General features: G+C 37.6%; 1 protein-coding gene and 1 pseudogene across 1 annotated transcript; both read left to right on the forward strand.

The window, feature by feature from the left end:
• The first annotated feature begins 13,101 nt into the window (after nt 1–13,101).
• MOS (MOS proto-oncogene, serine/threonine kinase) lies at nt 13,102–14,241 on the forward strand. Its single transcript, XM_037148210.2, has one exon. The coding sequence runs from the start codon at nt 13,102–13,104 to the stop codon at nt 14,239–14,241; it is 1,140 nt and encodes a 379-aa protein (XP_037004105.2).
• Nucleotides 14,242–21,146: 6,905 nt separating this feature from the next.
• On the forward strand, nt 21,147–21,250 carry LOC119051512 (uncharacterized; annotated as a pseudogene).
• The last annotated feature ends 1,287 nt before the right edge of the window (nt 21,251–22,537 follow it).

Consider the following 22,537-nt stretch of genomic DNA (forward strand, 5'->3'; position numbering starts at 1 on the left):
TTGATGTTTTGAGTTTTTGTTTTCATTCAGTTATGATTATCTTATAATTTCCTTTATGATTTCTTTTTGGACCCATCGGTTATTTAAAAGTATGTTGTTTAATTTCCAAATATCAGGGATCTTCCAGATACCTTTCTCTTACTGATTTTTAATTTCACTTCACTGTGATGAGTCTGTATTCTATTTGATATTAATCCTTTTAAATTTCCTAAGGCTTGTTTTATGTCTTGTTTGGTGACACTTTCATTCATACTTGAAAAAAATGTTTATTTTGGAAGTATGTAGGTTAAGTTAGTTGAGAGAAATGATGCCTAATCTTATGTGTCAATTTGGCTGGGCCATGGTACCCAAGTATTTGATCAAACGTTATTCTGGATGTGTTCTGTGAGGTGATTTTTCAATGAAATTAACATTTAAAATGATGGACTTCAAAGCAAATTACTCTCCGCAATGTGGATGGGACTCATCCAATGAGTTGAAGGCCTTAATAGAACAAAGACTGACCTCCCCAAACAAGAGGGAATTCTGCCAACAGAGTGCCCTTGGACTTGAGCTGCAACTTCTCCCTGAGTCCTCAGAAAATCACCCCACCCTTCAGAGTTTGGATGTTCAGACGTTCCAACCTTCCACAATCCTATCTCTTTCTCATTTCTCTCTCAGTTCTGTTTCTCTAGAGAATCCTGATTAATACAAGAGTAGTGTTCAGTTCTTCTATGAACTTCATAATTTTTTGTTGACTTGTCTTATCAATCACTAAGACTGTTGGTATCTTCAACTACCATATGGATAGTCTATTTCCTTCAATGCTGTCTTTTTGCTGTATTAATTTTCAAGCTGTGTGATACCCATTTAGAATTATTATGTTCACTTGATCATTTTCCAGTTTTTGAAAGATTTTATTTATTTATTTTTAGAGAGATGGGGAGGGAGAAAGAAGGAGAGGGAGGGAATCATCAATGTGTGGTTGCCTCTCATGCATCCCCCACTGGGGACATGGCCAGCAACCCAGGCATGTGCCCTGACTGGGAATTCAAACCAGCAACCCTGTAGTTCGCAGGCCAGCGCTCAATCCACTGAGCCACACCAGCCAGGGCCTTTGTCCATTCTTAAGATAGCCATCCCAGTATTTTTCATTAGTCTTTGCCCAGTATTTCATTTCTTATTTTTTTTACTTTTATATTATATGTATCTTTATAGTTAAGTTAGGTTTCTTGTAGACAAAATATATTTGGTCTTCCTATTTTATCCAGTCTGACAATCTACACCTTTTAGTGGTGTGTTTAGACCACTTACTTTAAATTCTAATCATTAATAGAATTTATTTTAAACTTGTCATCTTACTATTTGCTTTCTATATCATATCTATATCTTCTTCCTCCTTTCTTGCCTTGCTTGAGGTAGAGTACGTTTTAGGATTTTTAAAAGAAAACCTCCACTATAGGCGTATTAGCCATAGACCTCTTTGTTTTCTTGTTTTAGTCCTTCCTCTAAGGTTTCGTATGCATCCCTAACTAATCACAGTCTACCTTCACACAATGTCCTATCCCTTCAGTTATAATGTGGAACTCACAACAGCTCACTGCCCTCTCCCGTCTCTTTTGTGCCATTGTTGTCATGCTGTCCATCATGTTCTCGCCCGCACAGTGCATTATCATCAGTACTATTATTTTCAGTTGCACTTTAAAGAAAATTGATTTTGTATTGATTTTAGCAAGAAGCAGAGAGAGAGAGAGAGGGAGAGAGACATCATTTGTTGCTCTACTTACTTCTGCATTCATTTCGTTTGATTCCTCTATGTGCCCTGACAAGGGACTGAACCCATAACCTTGACATATGGGGATGGCTCTCTAACCAACTGAGCCACCCACCCAGGACTTAAAGAAATGTTTTTAAATGACAAGAATCTTTTACATTTAGCCATATATTTACCATTTCCAATCATCTTTATTCCTTTGTATATGTCCAAGTTTCCATTTGGTATCATTTTTCCTTTGCTTAATGTACTTCCTTTAACATTTTTGATAGTGTAGGTCCATAGGAAACAAACTCTTTATTCTTTTGTTTGTCTAGAAAAGTCTATTTTATCTTCATTTTTCACCAATATTTTTGCTAGATAAAGAATAGCTTTATCTAGCAAAGGGTAAAGGGAGACAAATATCTTGTGACAGAAGATGATTTGACTTTGAGTGGTGGACACACAACACAATGTACAGATCGTGTATCATAGAAATCTACACCTGAAACCAATATAATTTTATTAACCAATGGCACCCCAATAAACTTAATTAAAAGTAATAAAATAAAAACCACAAAGTGGTTACTAAGGTTGACAACCCTGAACCCCTCAGAGAAATAAGCACCTGCAAAAAACAAGAATAGCTTGATGCTTATATTTTTCTTTCTCAGAAGTTTAAAGGTGGTTCAGTTATCTTCAAAATAACTGAAAGCAAAGTCTGTGAAAGCAGAAGACAGTTGTACTTACTATCACAACCCCGGCTCAAACCTTGACTGCAACCTTGACTGCAGTGTTGTGAGAGCCTCTGAGCCACAGGTGCCGGCTAAACAGCACCTACACTCAGAAACCGTGAGCTAACACACATGAGATCATAAACCCCACTAAGTTTGGGGGGTAATTTGTTATGCAACAACAGATATCTAATTCAGGGTATATCCTAAAAATTTCCACAGTTCAAAAATTAGTTACATGCAAAGCACCAAGAAAGAAGAATTGAACATCTCAATAGCTGATTTAAATTGTGAGGGTGTAATTTCAATATATAATTTGGAAGTTCCTGAAAGATGTGTTCCACCAAAACAAGAGATTAAACCAGACAAGAGAAAGGCATGGAACTTGAGAAAAAATAGATCAAAACTAGGAGAGAGGCAGAGAACTCCAAGAATAAAAGTAAAGACAAAACTCAAGATGGCAGCGACCATCCACTTTGGAACAGAAGAGTCACAGACGCGTATGCCGGGATAGGAGATAAATGCCCAAATACATAGCTTAAAAAATTGAAAATGATTGCCTCTGGATAACAAAACTAGGTAACAAAGGGAGATGATGGTGGGCAGGGTGACTCATATTTCACTAACCCTTAGGGAAATTCTCACACTCGCCATTTTCCCAGAGGTAATTTCTTTAGTGGATCACATAATTGATGTGTCCATGAGAAGATCTTGCTTCATACAGAATCAGTCCTAAGAGTTCAAACACTGTTAGTAGGTTTCTATCTCTCTTCTACCAGATCTTTGCTCTGCTTTATTCTGCATTCGCTTCCTTCTCAGGTAAGCACTCTGCTAAAGGTACTGTTTCTTCATTGCTCTAGAAAATTCCTGCAACTGAAAAGCACTGAGCCAATCATATGCCAAAAAAAAAAAAAAAAAAAGAGAGAATACACAATTAGCCAGCCTGGAAACCCTAGAAAAATGAAGAGAACCCCCTTAACTACCAGAACTTATGGAGAAGTAAATGTCCAAAATGACAAAATTGTGCTCACACTCTAAGTAGGCCAGACTGGCCTGGTGAATTTAAACTTATGGCCAAATATAGTTCCCCATGACATTGATAATATATTGATCAATGGGAGACAGGGTGCAGGTTAATTACACAAGGAACAAACCAAAGAGTAGTGTAAGTTAAAAGCACTGGAAACATGTAATTGAACAAGGGTCAATAAAATCTAAAATCCAAAGCCATTCAAAATGGAACATAGTAATTTCATGTCTTCTACTATGTTTCCTTGGCCCTGCTTCTTCTCACTCCGGCTGTTGTTCAAAGTTGGAGTCATGATTCTACTTCACCTGGATCAACACTATTAGTGTTAACGCTATTCCTTTGGGTCAAAAAATAATACAAGTTACAGAATGTCTACTATCTTCTATTGGGTCATCTGGGACAAATTATTGTATGGCCACCATCCCCTTCCTTGGGTTGGGCTGAATGTGGGACCAATATGGATCCGAGTTATTAATAACATCTGGTCAGATAATTGCACATTGTCTGTAGTTGAGAGCTGGGTCATACAGGATCACTGTCAGCTGTGGAAGGGACCACGCTGTTCTTTCTTCCATAACTGGCAACTTAATGGTTTTTAAAATGTGTCAGTGATAATTGAGATATGTAAACCCAAAATCAGCCTCCGGTTGTTTTGGTCCTTGAATGTAAAAATTATACAGTGGTGATCTAATAAGTACAAAAGCCTAAATCAAATGTTTCTGTGAGTAACAGAACACAGAAGCATTCATGGGTGTCCTGAACTGAGGATCCAGGGAATCTTTAGATGACGATTCTACTTCTCTCTCCCAGAAGCACCTGCAGCTACCATATGGACAAGTACCTCTCCCCACACACTTCGCTGTTTCACAGAAGACCCTTGTGCAAACACATGAATAATTCTGAGAAATGTTCTGGGTTACGCAAGTAATGGGTTGCTGAAATGGCTAACTTTATAATTCCTTATAGTTGTTCCACCAAAAGGTGATTAAAAGAGCAAGCAAAACTTGAAGATTCTAAGACCCGAGTTAAGTCACTGACCAGTGTGTGTATGCTCCTCTAACCCTTATTTCTGTATGCAGATTATAAGTAAATGATAGTCTTAAAGTTTGAGACCATGATCTTTATTTCTGTAGAAATTTGGCATGATTAGCAAAATTTGTTGCAACTGGGAACCTGAATTCAGCAAAAGAACCTGCAGAATGAGTCACAAGACATTTGTAAGCCTCTTTTCTTCCCTTCTTCACTTGTCCTCTGCTGTCCTGAATATTTGAACTCCAGTACCCAACCTTGAGTTCAGCATCCTCTAGTCTCAGGTGGGAATCATATATTAAATCTTTTCTTCTAGCCTCTATTTCTATTTCTCTCTGTCTCTCTCTGTCTCTCTCTCTCTCTCTCTCTCTCTCACACACACACACACACACACACACACACACACACTCCTTATATTTTTCCTGTAACAGCCAATAGAATAAAATTTCCTTCCCAGGCTAGATTAGTGTAGCATGGGCAACCACTGTGTTTAAATATTACAAGGCATTTCCAGCTGTCCTCAGTTGGTACTGCATCATTACAGTGAATGGTCTGTAAAATCTGCAATACATATATACTAGAGAGGACCCCAAATTTTAATTTCTCTTTTATAATCCTGGGACCATGGTATCCTAAAACATCTCATGGAAAACCAGGGAAGTCACCATGCCAACCAGATCAGTTCATGGTAAGCATGAAAAGATGAGCTAACATAAGTTGCCAAGAAAGGGGCCACAACCTCATGGAAGGGAATCACTCTAGAAGATTTTCTCTCAATTTTCTGCCCAAGTATGACCCACTGAGACTGTACCCCAGTCTCCCCATCTCAGCAAGAGCTAAAGAGCTGATATTTGTGTTCCTTCTTCTCCAGAGTCACCTAAAATCACCTTATGTGGAGTTTCAACAAATTTCCTGATATTTCATTTCTAAAGATGCAAGCCAGGAATGCCAAAAACTTCATTATAAAATGTTTCTTACTCTCCCATAAGATAAAGCCTTAAAGCATCAGCACTGAAATCCTCAAGCTGTTAAGGAGCTATGCCCTAAAAATAATGAAAATATCTTTTGTCCATTAAAGATAGGACATTTGAGTATTTTAGAATAGACAAAAATGAAGTAAATATCTCCTCATACAAGTCTAAACTTCGGAAGGCCAGTTGAGAAAGGAATTTTTTATATTTCAAGTTTTACAAGTGTTAGTCTAATAAGAGACTTTGAGAAGACACATTATATAATTTATATAGATATATTAAAAGATCTTACAGATATATTTTAGAAGTCTATTAAGAGGCATTGAGTACTGCAATTTTTAATCAATGAAAAGAGAATTGCCCTGGTCAGTGTGGCTCAGTTGGTTGGAGTGTTGTCCCATAGATGGAAGGATTGCAGGTTTGATTTCTGGTCAGGGCACATATCCAGGTTGCGGGTTCAGTCCCTGGCAGGGACATTACAAGAAGGCAACCTATTGGTGTTTCTCTCTCACATCAATCTTTCTCTCTCTCTCCCCCCCACCCCACTTCATCTATCTCTAAAAAGCAATAAAAAATGTCCTCAGGTCAGGATAATATATATATATATTTTTTATATACATAAAAGAGAATTGCTTACATTTATATGTATACTCTATCATTCATCCATTTATCTACCTACAAATGTCTCTATCCAATCATCTAAACACACACACACAAATGTATAAGCAATTCTTTTATTTTTTTTTACCAATTAAAAAAATGGCCTTAGTTCCAAAAAGCACTTGGGGTACTGTGTCAAAAATGATCTGCTTGGAAGCGTCTTTGGGTTCTGTTGCTTCTATCACATATACAATTTTGTACTGACTCCTTTGGGTTCTGTTGCTTCTATCACATATACAACTTTGTACTGACTCCTTCGGTTGAATGTATATATATATATATATATATATATATATATATATATATATATATATATATATATACACACACAGTTGACCCTTGAACAACGTGAGTCAACTTATATGTAACTTTTTTTCAACAAATACCTGTACTGTTTTTCAACCCGAAGTTGGGAGTCTGCAGATGCAGTGGGATGACTGTATGCATTGATCTAGGTGATTTTATATAGAGGACTTGGGCATCCACAGATTTTGCTCTCCACACAGGAGCTCTGGGGCCAATCCCGGGCAGATACCCAGGGGCAACTAAGTTAAAAGTTACCTGCAGATTTTTAACTGTACAGGTCTGTCTAACCCCCATGCAGTTCAAGGGTCAACTGCATTTGTATAAAGCTAAAATTACAAGAATGGGTTTTAAGCAAACATATCTATTTTTATAAACATAGTCTTGAGGTCGAAAATAAATGTAATTTACTCAAAGCCTTCTGAAAAAGTGGAATTCTACACTTTAAATTTTAAAAATTAGGATAAAAATAACTATTATGTACAAAGTGACATCAAAATGTTGACCTGAGTAGACTCTCAGACAAAAATCTTTAAAGCTTTAAAATATCTGTGTCTGAGTGATCATAAAAATGCATCTCTTGGATCCCTGAATCCAGCAAGTGTTATCGTCCAGTGGCCCCAGCGCTGCACTCTGAAATTCATCACGATGTGTGCCCTGAAGCTATGTTTCCCAGGGCTGCTACCAATCAGTGACTGTGCATAGCATGAACATTAAAGCCTTTCCTAGAAGGCATGAGACTCTTCCAATGGGCAACTTTGACTTGAGGCCTCTCACCAGCCATATTGAACCTTTTTAGATCTATGCTGCAAGCTAAGACTCTTCCACCCAACGTTCCTTCCTTCCCTCTGCCCTTCACAAGTGTGAGGCCTGTATCTCGGTCTGACGTCTTTTCAGCTGTCCCCAGCTCCCTCCTCATTACCCCTCAGAGACGTCTTCTTTGGTAAATCACTTGCACTTCTAATCATGTCTTGCAAGCTGCTGTTCAGCAGCAGCTACTACAGACCTCCTTAAAATCTTCCAGGAGAAAAATGAAAGATTTTGGCACTGATAAAACCAACTTAGAGAATCATTTTGGATTTACACATTCTAAACTTTGGTATAATATAATACTAATTTGGTAGGAAAATGTCATATAGTATAATAAGAAACTAAAAAGAGAATAAATTTTAAAGGCTTTAATATTATAATTTACTAAATTAAATTTTAATGGAATACTGGAAACCATGTAAGTTCAAATACTACCAGCAATTGAATGGAAGACTGAATTTGGTTGCCCAGGCAGATCTTGTGCATAAGAGTCTTATGCATATAGTACTTCATTTGATCATTAAATATGGATTGGATGATGGCTAAATGAAACTTCCACACAGAACTTGGGAAATTCGTTTGCTTGATTTCCCTTTATATTGCCCAGCCCCTACTCATAAGATAGACTAAGCTATCTGTTTTCTACTGTCCTCCAGCGTTTGAATATCACAAAAGCAAAAAAACCCTCTAGGCTAGAAGCCATTATCTTCTAAGAAAATGCCCAGTTGCCCATTTATTTATGCTGATAACTTCCCAGAAGTGAAAACCAATTAAATTAATCATATGTAATATAACAAAGCCTCAAAGAATGAGCTATTATGAATGAATTTACAAGAAAATAGTTTAACTACATATCTTTAGTGACATTCAATATAAGGATAAAATAATTGCAAAAAATCTTCAACATTATTTAATAATTTTGTCAGATAAAAGAAGTCATTACATTAATTTTGTTTGGAATCAAAATTTTAAGTATAGGAGAAAGGAGGGGTAAATTATAAAACTGAACTGTTTGAACTAGGAAATGTAATGTTAGCTGTGAATCAGAAATGTCAACATGAACCTGTGCTTTTGAAAAGAAAAAAAAGGTGTATGTTTTCCAGTGCTGTCAGCTAAAATGAGCTAGGGACGAGGGCTTCAATAATGAACCTAATGTGCAAACTTCTCTATTATTCCATGTCTGTGTTAGAGTTATGGGCCAGGGGGCAACTTGCTATACCAGGAGACAAGGAATCAGATTAATGAGACTGGGTTAAAGAACACAAGTGTTGTAAAAAACAATAATTATTGCATTTGGCTAAGTCAGATTGAATCTATGGAAAGCCATGAGTCCATAATGGAACACAGGAGCAAAATTACCATGAAGTTGAGTGAAGATGGTGAATTGAATAGCCTATATTACTTTTGAATCCTTTTTCAAATATGTTGTTTTGATTCACTTACTTTATCAGTGGAAAAGGTAAAATTTAGTAAATATTAAATACATAATTAGAAAGTATTTTCTGGATCTGGCCAGTGTGACTCAGTGGATTGAGTGCCAGCCTTTGAGGCAAGGGGTCACTGGTTCGAGTACCACTCAGGGCACATGCCTGAGTTGTGGGCCTGGTCCCCAGTAAGGGGAACGTGAGAGGCAACCACACATTGATGTTTCTCTGACTCTCTCTCTCTCCCTTCCTATCTAAAAATAAATAAATGAAATCTTAAAAAAAAAAAAAGACAAAAAGGCATTTTCTGGCTTAAGGGAAGATGCCAATAGAATGATTCCATAACCTGTGACCATAAGTTGGACAAAGTCGTTCAAGAATGCCAGTTTCAATCAGATACAATTTCAAATTTCCATGGACATTTTATGGTTTTAAAAAACGAAAAAATTGCAAGATACCATTTAGCCTACAGGTCTTTAAAACCAGTTTCAAAGGTATTTCCCTGCCAAAATCCTGTCAAGTTAAAAGGTAGAGAAATTAGAAGTTAAATGTTACTGAAGTAAATACATAGATATTTATGTATCTTAAGAGTCAAAATAGAAAATTCAAGTGATCATCCCAGATAACAGCAACCAAACTCCATGAATGGACAAAAGAACTACAAAAGCAACTTTCAAAAATGCAATATGGTATTATTAACTATCATTTTCATTCCGTACATTATATCTCCATGATTTATTTTGTAAGTTTGTACCTTTTGACCCCCTTCACCAATTTTGCCCACTCCTGCCTTCAGCCCCTGCCACTGATAACCATCGATCTGTTCTCTTATCTATACTCTTGGTTTTGTTTGTTTCTTAGATCTCATGTGTACCTGAGATCATATGGTATTCATCCTTCTCTGTCTGACTTATTTCACTCAGCATAATGCCCTCAAGTTCCATACATGTTGTTGCAAATGGCAAGATTTCATTATTTTTCATAGCTGGATAATATTCCACTGCATATACATACCACCTCTTCTTTCATAATTTGTTGTGCTTTCTTATCTAAAGAATATTCACTTCCATACTTAATTTTTAAATCTTTTTCTTGAATAGTGTCCCTCAATTTGTAAAAGTTTGGACCCCCAAATACTTGGCTCTTGCCCTGACCGTATTATATTACAAAAGCTAAAGTAGCTGTACTGACATGGAAACAAGTACATTACATATTGCAAAGTGTAAAATTCAAATTTCAAAATAATATCAACGTATAATTTTAGTTTAGTAAAAAAAAATGTTTTGCAAGTCTGAGTCTACTGTCTTTGCATCTAGTAAAGTACTTCTACTCATTTTTACCTTAGTCTTTCAGTTCTAAAAAAAGCAAATGTGAACTTTCGACCTTAGTTCATGCTTGTAAATAGTAATAAAACACTTCAAAGACTCCAATTCTCGTATTCCCTCACATTTTAACATTCTGAAATTGGGTTGTAACCTGAGACCACTGGGAAGCACTGTCCCGCGGTGACGCAGTGGTCACTGAGTGCGCATGCGCTGACGTAGGGTAGCCCTCGGAGGTGGTAAGGATATTGACTTTAAAGGCATTTTTAAAATGTCTTCCAAGAGGTTACGTGATGATTCTGCCGAAGGGAAAACAAAAATCTGTGTTTGCAGAAAGCAAGGAAACAATGCATCCTGGCACATATTTGACATTAGGCAGCACAACGCCTTCGGGGTGACAGCCCCCTCCACTTGCTTCTTAGTAGCCCCGAAACAGCTGGCCCGAGGCTCCAGCCACCGCGCCCCGGTTCCCGACCGGCCGCGCACAGACGCCGGGGCGAGAGAGGCCTCGGGAGCCGTGCATCCTGCAGGGCAGGCAACGACCTCGTCTGTCCTGCTGCTTCAACAGAAGCCGCGCAACTGTAGAGATTTGGGGACTCGGGCAGGGAAAGCCCCCTTGAGCCCCTGCGGGCCAGGGGCGGCGCTCTGGCCGCCGGCGCTGCCCTGATCCCTGGCGCGGGGCCTGGCGAGGAGCGCTGACGCCCTTTACGTAGTCGCTGGCCCTCGGCGTGCACCCTGAGGTTCCCTCCAACAATTACTGCCCCTGAATCTTTCTGATTGAAATCAAATTCCACTAGCTATTCATTCTGATATCTGTTGCCACATCTTGTGGTAAACATGCTGTTGTTTGCGTGAAACTGAAGTATCTCTCAGTAGTCGTGCTGCCAAAGAAAGAGCAGAAAGAGAATGCGAAGCCTTGAAGAACCAGAGAGCCCTTTGCCCCTCAGTAGGTGCACACGACACGGTCTCCTTCTCTCCTTTGTTCCGTTTGCAGTTCTAGGGTAGACTGCCTACTGTGTTATAAACCAATTTTATTCTGTCATTCTTTGGGGGTGGCAAGCTTATTGTATTCGACCAGATTAATGTGAACCCTACACATATGTTATTGTCTTAAAAACAGATTGTACATCAATAATCACAGTATTTTGCCTTATGTGTAATACCAAGGAGGTTAAGGCACTCTATTGCTCTTATCTGGCTAATATTCACAGCGCTCCTAATACCACAGGACAGTTTCAGAGCCCTAAACTACAATCCCAACTATGTGATGATTAATTAATAGATTCTGCAAGATGTGCTTACCACAAAATATAATTTTATTTCATATTTTACTTTGTTCACTGTCATCCTTTTATATTTTTGCTTTGATACAAGTTCACGTAACCACGTTTCTACTAAAATATTTAATAGTTTACATTTTTTAGATTTTTCGTAGTATTACTCTGGACAGGGTTCCCCAAATTTCATTCCAATAGAAAAGTTGACTTTAATAATGAACATTCTGATTCCTTAAGTGAAAAGATTGAGGCTTAAACAGGTTAAATATTACAGTACCGCATACTAAGGCAGACAGCTAGTATAGAATAGAAAGTCGGTCCTAGGGCTCAACCGATTTCAAAAGGGCTTGTGTTTATTAATATCTTTTCAGAACCTATATAATTCAGAAGCATAGACGTATCATCACAAAAATGTGGTTACCCGTTACCTATATGCTCCAAGTACAATAATTCAAAATAAAATGTACCATTTGATTTTTTAAAATATTGTATTTATTTATTTTCAGAGAGAGGGGAAGGGAAGGAGAAAGAGTAGGAAGGAGAGAAACATCAGTGTGTGGTTGCCTCTCATGTGTCCCCTACTGGGGACCTGGCCCGCAACCCAGGCATGTGCCCTGGCTGGGAATTGAACCGGCGACTCTGCTTCACAGGCCCGTGCCCAATCCACTGAGCTACACCAGCCAGGGCCCATTTGATTTTTTAAAAAATGTAGATCCCAGTATTATCCTGTGTTTTTTAATGAACAAGGTAATATTATTGACCTTTTTCCCAAAGATGTAGAATGAAAACTAGTTTTATTATGAAAATTAGAAAGGGAAAACCTATGGTTGGACAGCAAGAACCTGAATTTAATTTCAACATCTGGTTTTCCACATTATATACAGGCACTAATGATTCTGTATCAATTTTATTTCTTCAGATTTTTTCCTCTTAGAGGATTCTCTCACATTTATTATTATTTGAAGCTGCGACTGTGGCTCTGAATCATTTTTGTTCTTCTTTCCTCCCCCAAAAGCTGTTTCAGAACTTCTGCAACTCATTTGCTGTGGAGTTGGACTCTCCCTTGCAAACCACCATGCTGGGTGGGCTGAACTGCCATGGAACGGAAGGATTGTAAAGAAGTCGCTATGTTGCTAACAGGTCTTGCTAATTTGCTCTATAAGCTTGAGTGAAGTGTCAGAGAATTTTCCATTCCCGTGATGAACTTAGGAGGTGTGTGTATTGACCTGTATCAGTGATTCTGTTTGGATTGATTACTTTAAGGATACATTTTTTAATCCATATACAAAGGTTGCACCTAATTATCCCTATAATCAGATAAACAAACATCAGTTTTTCATATTTCAAGCCTTTGTGCCAGTAACTCCTGGAAGTGATTTATGCAGCTGGAGAATAACATGGACAGTCATCATAGCCTGCAATGTGTGAAATAATTTCATTGCACTGTTGTGGTCTTTTTAGTCTGATAACTGATAATGTTCAGCAAATGATACTTGGGGGGAAAAACTCTTTCTAACATAATTAAGAAATAGTGTAAAAGAGGGGTGTGTCCAGGGACAGCTCAGTGCTGTTTATCTGAGAGCTTGTTTAAGAATTCACTTCAAATGGTGAAGGGAAATGCTTTCATCTGAAAGATATCGTTGTGCTTCCTTCAGATTGCCTTCTCCCATCTGATAGAAACCCTTGCTGAGCAACAGCACAGATGTGGCTCATCTGGGGAAAATGAAGGGAGAGCAAAACGCTGGGGCGGAGCAAAGGCGTCTGGAAGCACAGGACTTCTTCCAGGCAGGCAGGCATGCTCCCAAACTCATGGGGTTTTTTTTTGTTTTGGGTTTTTCGTTTTTTCCTTTTCACTTACCTGAGCCGCTCTGGATCCATTTTGAAGCCACCATGCCCTCACCTCTCCCGCGGCGCAGTTACCTCCCCGGCGAATTTTCTCCCTCTGTGGACTCTAGGCCCTGCAGTAGCCCCTCAGTGCTCCCAGGTAGGTCAGGGAAGCTCTTTCCCGGGGCCACTCCTCCCAGGGCCCCACGACTGCCACCCCGGCTAGCCTGGTGCTCCATTGACTGGGAACAGGTGTGCTTGCTACAGAGGTTGGGAGCTGGGGGCTTCGGCTCAGTGTACAAGGCAACTTACCACGGTGTGCTGGTGGCCGTAAAGCAAGTGAACAGGTGCACCAAGAACCGACTGGCATCCCAGCGCAGTTTCTGGGCTGAGCTCAACGTAGCAAGGCTTCGCCATGACAACATCGTGGGGGTTGTGGCTGCCAGCACCCGCACGCCCGTGAGCTTTAATAGTTTAGGCACCATAATCATGGAGTTTGGTGGCAATGTCACTTTACACCAAGTCATATACGGTGCTACCAGCTGCCCTGAAGAGGAGGAGGAAGTGGAGCCTCACTGCTGTGCTGGAGAGCAACTAAATTTGACCAAGTGCCTGAAATATGCCCTGGATGTTGTGAATGGACTCAATTTCCTTCACTCACAAAGCATTGTGCACTTGGACCTGAAGCCGGCTAACATTCTGATCAGTGAACAGGATGTCTGCAGAATTGCTGACTTTGGTTGTTCTGAGAAGCTGGAAGATCTCCTGTGCTTCCAGACTCCTTCTCACCACCTAGGCGGCACATACACCCACAGAGCCCCAGAGCTCCTGAAAGGAGAGAGCGTAACGCCCAAAGCTGATATCTATTCTTTTGCAATCACTCTCTGGCAAATGGTTACCAAGGATCTGCCTTACTTGGGGGAGCATCACTACGTGCTCTATGCTGTAGTGGCCTATAATCTTCGACCGTCTCTGTCAGCAGCTGTCTTCACGGACTCCATCCTCGGGAAGAGACTTGAGAAGATTATCCAGTGCTGCTGGAGGGCCAGTGCTTCGCAGAGGCCAAGTGCAGAACTTCTTCTAGTTGAACTTAACTCTTTGAAAACTGAATTTGGCTGGCTCTAAGCCCGTATCAAGATAAGTTTTTGTCTTTGTTTCTATTTATTTTAAAGAACTGAAAATGTAAAAAGATTATTTGTAGGACATATTTTTAGAAAATAAAGTTACTAAAAACTTCTGTAGTCTCAAATGCTTTTTCTAAGAGTTACAAATCTGATAGTCATCTTGGTAATGTTAGTAACTAAATTTATTCTTTTATAGAGTTACATGCTTTGCTTTCTTGGCTAGTGGGCTGATTTTAACAGTTCCACAGCACTGTATTCATTCAAATTTGTTATTGATAAAACCAATTTGTCCAAAACAGAACTGAATTGTAAAATGCCAAAATTTTCCATATATTCTTGATAACCACCACCTAAATTTAAACTATTAATAGTTTACTTCCTCCCATACCAAATACGAAGTAAAAACTGTTTTTGAAAAAGATTAAAACTTTCCGGCCCCCCCCAATTTCTTGTTTGTGATAACTTTCATACATAAAATCTGTAAGCTGAAGTAAATTTAGTTTTAAAGGAATAATATCTTAAGTGATTTTTGTGCTGTTTTAAACTTGTGCATGCCATGAGTAGAACATTTTGTTATAATACTTATAAACTACTTCTTTTGCCTGTAATTTAGGCTCAGAAGAAATGACAAAAAAAAAAAAAGAAAGATTGTGTGATATGAGGAAACATGGTAACCTGGAGGAATAGTAAAACTTAACACATAGATGAAAGAGAGCAGAGAAGCAGAACAGATTGTCCGTGCTAGTATATAAGAGGTAAAACAGTGAGGTGGCTAGATCTTGTCATGAGCACAATGTTGGCGTCCATTTAGCAACAGCAGTTTCTGTGAGTGGTGGAGGACACGGCCATTACAGTCAACCAGCGAGTATGGCAAGGGCTTGATGTAAACGCTGTAACTGGATCGTTAGGGAAGAAGAAAGAAGGCAGAACCACAAAAGGGGTAAGATGCACCAAAAATGATTAAAATTTTTTATTTATTTTAGTTTAATTTTAGGATGAAGGAAGTGAGTTAATTTGTGAATGCAGTAAGAGGAGATGAAAATTACTGATAACGTTTAAAAACACGTGGAAGAAATGAATAGTAGCTAGGGAAAGAGATTGTAGCCTTGGAGAGAAAGAGCATCCCTTCTCAGACATGAGCAAAGGCATGTGGGACAAGGGCCATTATAGGTAAGTTTTTAAGTAGGAAGAGTTTGTATCTGTGGACTTCTATTTTTCTATTAAGAATGATTGAGGACAGGTCGTCTACAGGGTGACACGATGGTTTAGCACTGTGCTTGAGGGAAGCAAAAGGGAACTGGCCATAACTATGTAAAATATTGGTTCGGTGTTGCCAGCTCTGTCCATGTAGTTTGGGGAACAAACCACCTGTATACTGATAAATAACTCCTTCCTCTTTTCACTGTAGTAACAGTAGTCCAAGTTAGCAAGTTCGATTAAAAAAAATTACAGTGGAGTAATTTGTTACACCAAGTGTGTTAATGAGCTTCTAACTATGCTGTATACGCCCTCAACAGACGGTCAGTGAGCTACATGGGGGTCCCCTATTAAAGCATCGCAGACCAGAATTCACTTTCAGAATGAACACGGCCATGGCTTAGATTGAAATTTCTTCCCTTACCCTGGAAACCGTAGAGTGACAAAGAGAACAAAGAGGGAGGCACCTTGTCAAGTCCATAATCAGTGGCAGTAAGAGATAGAAAATGTACAAACTCCAAAATGCACGCAGTGGTGCCTAATGACCGGTTAGAGCCTGCAGAAAAGGAGTGCAGGGAGAAATAGGGGAGACAGCTCAGGCGAGTGCCAGGGGAACTATCAGGGGCAGATCCCAGAAAGACTTGGCAGAAATAGATACCCTGAAGAACAGGTGCCCACTGTGAAGTGCAAATGTTGAGGAAGAAACTCCTGAAAACAGGGCTGAAATCAAGCTGAGCCGAGCCCACAAACGTTGGCAGAGAAAGAAGGAACAGAATGTGAACAAGATCTCGTCGTCACAGAGCAGGAGAGAGTAGCAGCAAAATATTCCTTCTGGGCGTGAGAGGGTCCCCCTGGGGGTGGGATCAGGAAATGCAAGACAGTCCTTAGAAGCCTCTCGAGCCCGGTTTACTGGAGAGAGAAAGGGGAGAAACTGAGAGGAAGGGAACAAATACGGCCTTTAGGATCACGGAGGAAGGAAGTCTGAGTTGTAGGATGTCAGCGCCGATGCGAAGTAGAATTTGCCCATGTATTACATCATCCGTCGGAGCTAAGAGTCGTAGGAAATTATTTAAATTTAACAAATCAAGCCGGCGGTAAAAGCATATTCAGCAGTTCAAAAATAAATATTAATACTACTGATATTGGGGCAGAGGAGTGGAGAGAGAAAGGAATCCAAGTTGTCAATGTTATCATTTGTAGACGTAAGCTAATAGTGTCTAGGATTAATGAAATTATATACATGTAGATAATAAAACAAAAAATACAACAAATACTCAAAATCAGAACTGCAAAAATACAAAAATGAGACAAAAAGGCAAAGGACTAAGTACAAAATGAAAAACAACAATATAAGCAAAATAATGAAAAGGTCACGGTTAAAAACAAATATATCCATCCTATCGATAAATGTGAATGGTTTCATTTGCCTATTCAAAGAAAATCTCTGTAGGATATTCTCCTTTTTTTAAAAGCAGGGACAAAGTTATACCAGGTAAAGGCAAACCAAAAGTCAGAGTCACAATTTTATCATCAGATAAAACGAAGTTGAAGGCAAGGAAGGATACCTAAGAGTGTTAAAGAACATAACTCACAATAACGAAATAAAAATTAAGAATAACTGTGAACAAAATACCACTGCAGCAATTTTCACAGACCGGAAATAACAATCAGTATAAGGACAAATAGAAACACCATTTGTAGGATACTTATTTACTTCTCTCCAGAATGGGTTAGATGGGCACGAAATGAGGATGAGGTACATGACTTTGGCCAAATTAGTAGAATGTGTCTGAGTGTTACATAGACATGCAGGACTTTAAAAAATAAACATAACTTCTTTTAAGAACCTATAGAAAATTAATTTTTACGTTGAAGAAAACCTACAATCCACAGAGACATACAAAATTGAAATTTTAGCAAAATTAGAGAAGATACTGCCTTTCCCTAGAAAATTTAGAAAAAGCAACTATGTGTCAAAAAGAGAATGCTAATTATCAAAACCGCAGGAAATCTAGACAGCAACGAAAGTGAAAACACTTATATTATTAGAACCCAGGGGATAACAATAAAATCAAAGAAAATTCGTAGTCTCAACTAGTAATATGACTGAAGAAAGAATAAATAAAAGCAAGTGAATTAACACAGAAGTCCCACCAAGGTCAAGGCTAGATCGCCTGCTCAGGGGTAAAAGGTGTCCTGGCACACCCAGTGTGCAACCAGTGACAAATTGCCACGTGCATTTCCAAGCCCAGCAGACCTATGATGGGACAGGTGAAGACAATCATAGACCCCTCCCTCAGTGTTAAACTCCTCGGCTATAGAGCTGGGTGTGTCCCTTTTCTGTAGGGTCTGATGAAGCTTCTGGACCACTCTGCAGGATGTTTTTAAATGCATAAAATAAAATACTCAGGATTACAGAGGAAACAAAAAAAAGTGAATTAAGCATACGAATCAATGCTAGGAAAAGAACCAAAAATACACTTGGAGAAATTACTAGAAAACAGGAATTAAAGCATACTTACTGAGTTAAGAAAAGGTAGAACAAGTAAATAAATAAATGAATATGTAAATAGCTTGGCTAAAAATCAACAAAAGAGATAAATCTCTAGTTGACTTAAGAGAAATAAAAGCACATATACACAAAATTTGAAATAAAGGGAAAATAATGATATAACAGGAATTTTTTACTTTTAAGAGAAAACTTTGCATATCTCTATAGAAATACATTGAATGCCTAAAAAATATATATAGTGTTCTAGAAAACTATAATTTACCCAAACTGGCCCCAATGAAGATAGCAAATCTAAACAGACCAATTTTTATGGAAGAAAGAGAGGGTTGTCCAATCCCTCCCCTCCACACCCCGTAAGACATTAAACCCAAAGTCCCATTAGCTTATACCAAATGGTAGAGACCAGGAAATCTGGATGCTCTTTAAATTAGAAGGAAAACTTCCAAATTATTTTTAAGAATAACCTTTACTGAAGTCTGATGAAGAAAGATTACTTTAAAAAAGAAACTACAGGCCAATCTTATTTATAATTATCAGTGTAAAGATTCTAAATAACATTAGTAAAGAGAATCCAACAGCTAATGCAAAATTTTAGTTTTCTAATCATGTGGGTTTATTATAGACAAGGATGGCTCAGTATTAGGAAATCTATTAATTTAATTCATCATAATAATTAGTCAAAAGAAAAAATAAGGAGGATATTTACTGAGAAGACATTTGACAAAATTGAACATTCATTCCCAGTTTTTAAAAAGACTAAAGAGCTGAATCGATGAACCCTTCTTTAAGATTATTTTTTAAAACACACACATAACCAATGTTAACTGATTCGTTTTTATAAGTGTATCATGGTCAGATGTTAACCTTAGGGGAAGCTAGATGAAAGGTATATAAGAATTCTCTGCACTATCTTTGCAAGTTTTCTATATTCCTAAAATTATTTCAAAATAAAAAGTTGAAAAATTATAAAACACGCACAAACACATTTCAGCCCATCAGACATCATTGTAACAGAGAGTGACTAGAAGCATTTACCCTGATTTAGGAATAATATAAGAATGCCCATACAGCCACTGCCATTTAACATTTCATTGGTCAACGAATTTGAAGAGAAAAATAATTGTGTTGCAAAGAGAGATAAAAATTAATTTTTCTTGCAGATTCTTTTTTCAGAATGTATAACTAAGAAAAGAGATAATTAATTTCAAAAAACAATGAGAAGATTGTATAAGCTAGCAAGATATAGAACTAACATGAAATCAATAGATGTCAAATATGTAAACAAAATACAGTTAGAATTTATAAAGAAAGAGGATTTCTTTTACAATACCAATGATAAGGAGAATATATTCTCTCTGACATGGTCACAACCTGCATGGTTGGTAACACCATAGCCAGAACATGGGACACTTGACCAGTGTGGCGGGGGATATTAGCTGTATACATGAGGGTTGAACAAATAAATATATTGAGGATAATAAGAGCCAAAGTTTCATAAATGTTGGAGAAGGAGGCTATAAATACAGAAAGGGAAGGAATCTAGAATAAGCCCTATAGTGTTAAAATGAAACAAGAGGTATCAGTGTAAAGTCAGTTTTTAATAGAGATACATGGATAGAGAGAGATAGGAGACATAAATGTGTGTGTGTGTGTGCATGTACATGTATTTCCTAGGTCTGTCTAGGGTTTAAAATAGGGACATTCTGGAGCAGAGTTAGCACCAGATTTGTTTCTGAATTCTGAATTTTTTATTTCTGAATTTTTAATTATCCTCAACATCAGGAATCCAAGGCTTCTTGGAGAAAGGCTGATTCCAGAGCAGGGAAAGCATGAAATGAAAACCCAGAACATCTTATGCCCCAAATGAGGAAGTTCTCTGAGAGTGAGGGGGCAATGACAGAGGCACAGGGGAACTAACTTGCTGGGTCTCCCACTAGCCAAACCTCAGACTGTTTGAGCATGAAAATAATTAACAATAGCAAATAAAATGAGAACAAATAGTCATAGTGAATGAAAACGGAATCTATAATTATACAAATAATTAAGTAAGTAAGGGAGAAAGGAAAGCTTTACCCTCACAATAGAATGCCAACTAGTATTAATTGCTAATAAGTACAAAATACTTATTAATTATTCTTACAGCGCAGAAGTCTTGATGACATTGTCTTGCAAGTGATGTAGCTAGATACGAGCTACCGTAAGTTAACATCACCAGTAATGGGACAAATGGACATCATTTGCCTCCAGAAATGATTCAATGAGCAAAACATAGCATGATTTCTGTGGAATCTGCAAAGATACTTAATCTGACTCAAATAATGATGAAACAACTTACAAACTCCAATTGGCCTGTGTACTTCAAAATATCAATGTCATGAAAGCCGAGGAAAGACTGAAGAACTATACCTTATAGAATGACATGACAAGCCAGTGCAACACATAATCCCGAATTAGATCATAGTTCTATAATAGACATCATTAGGGCAACTGGCAAAATTTGAGCAGGGTCTCTGGATTAGATGGCAGTATTTATAAATTTCTTGCTTTCAATAATTATAATGCAGTTACATTAGAGCGTGTCTTTGTTTTTAGGGAATCCTCACTGAAAGACTAAACTAATAATAAATGTCCATGTCTGTAACTTACTTTCAACTGGTTAAGAATAAAAAATATTTATATGTAGAGAGAATAATAAGGTAAATGTAACAACTTTAACAACTGATCAATTTAACAATTGGGGAATCTTTCTTACTAATAAAGACAAGTTGAGAGATCTTTCTATCATCCCCATCATAACTTTTCTGTAAACTTGAAATTATTTCAAAATAAAAATATTAAAATAAAAGGAAAGTAGGCATAAGTTTAATAAAAGTGTGCAAAATCTTTATTGGGAAAATTTTGAAACATTCTTAAAAATTAGATAAGAAGACTCAAGCAAATAAAAAGACACCATAAAGATGGCCATTTTCCTACATAAACTTATAGATTAAAAACAATTCCAATTAAATGTATATTAATTACTGTCTTCATTGCTCAGAAAAATCCTCATCATTATTGCTAAAATTTGAGAATTATATACCAGGAACTGTGAAGTGTTTTGTATAGATATCAAATTAAGTCCTCAAAAATACTCTAATATATTTATTATTATTATTATTATTATTATTATTATTATTTCCTTTTTAAATATGAGGAGACAGGCACAGAAAGATTAAGAATTTGCCCAGATGCCTATAGTAAAGCCATGTTATGAGCCTTAAAGACATTAAAGTCATTAAGGTCCCTGAAAATGGCTACATAAAAAAAAAAAACAAAAACAAGGATTTGCCCAGAGTCACATAACAAAGTGATAGGGCCAGAACCAAGGTCCTTAACCACTCCATTCTACCACCTGGGCTAATGGTGATGGAAGGGAGTATCCTACTTTTAGCTTCATTATTTAAAATGTTTAAACAGTATTTCATCTAGTTCATAAAAATCAATAAAAAAATTACTATTGAAGGCATGGTATAATTAAGGATGATTTAAAAAGGGAAACAGAAAAGGTATCTGAGAAATATAATGTGATGCCATATGCACATAAGCCTGATCATAAAATAATTCTTGTCCACGTGTTCACACGGTCAGCAAGCACGTGTTTTATCATACAGTATCTCCCTGGCACCATGCCGGACACAGCGGGAGAAAGTAACAGCACAGACGTAGATCCAACATTTGATACTACATTCTAGTTGAAGAAGCCATGCAATACAAAATATAATTTAAGGGTTTTGTGAACATTGGTTTCATTATTGGTATATCAAATACATTTCCAAAATTAAAATTACCTGACAGTCTTAGAAAATGTTGGCACTTCCAGTGAATAATGAAGGGTAAAACACACTCATGTATCTGTTCTTCCTAATCCCTATATGTGATGGATGAATTTTTGAAGGCATTAATTCACAAGAACAAAGAGGAGACAGAAAATTATAGGAACAAATTTTTGTTTAAGCCAGGAGTAGGAGAACCTGAGATGCAACCAGAGTTTTGCCACAGAATGCTCAAAAGTCTTAGCATTGACTATTTAGGTTCACAGAATCTGACAACCAAGCTCATACACTCCAGGCAGGGAAATAGAAAGAGTCCGAGAAAATAAACCTCAAGATACTGATAATGGAAGTTCCCCAGTAAAACAACCCAAATAACCTACAGTGAAGCTCTCTTTCTTAAGGGTCCATTCACACATGCAGTTACCAATTAGCTTTTTATTGCCCTACTATTAAGTAGGAGCATACGGCCCAGTTTATTCCCAAAGAAAGTCTTTAATATGAGGAGGAAGATCAAAAACAATCTTAACTATCCTCAGAGACATATAAAAGGAGCTATTGGCTCGATGAAAATAAAGAGGGTTCTTTTATTTCTAAAATACCTAGAAGATAGTAAAGAGCTTTTGGAAGTTAAAACTCTAATAATATACATGAGAAATTCATTAGAAAAATGATAGGCATAAATAAGTAGGGGAAAAGTAAAAGTAATTGAAGGAAAGCAAGGCAACTAGAGGATCAGTCTGAGAGGTCTAATATCAAATAATAAAATTTCCAGAAAG

The sequence above is a fragment of the Artibeus jamaicensis genome, unplaced genomic scaffold (genome assembly GCF_021234435.1).
Source record: "Artibeus jamaicensis isolate MK-2021 breed Jamaican fruit bat unplaced genomic scaffold, CSHL_Jam_final scaffold_916, whole genome shotgun sequence".
Taxonomy (NCBI): domain Eukaryota; kingdom Metazoa; phylum Chordata; class Mammalia; order Chiroptera; family Phyllostomidae; genus Artibeus; species Artibeus jamaicensis.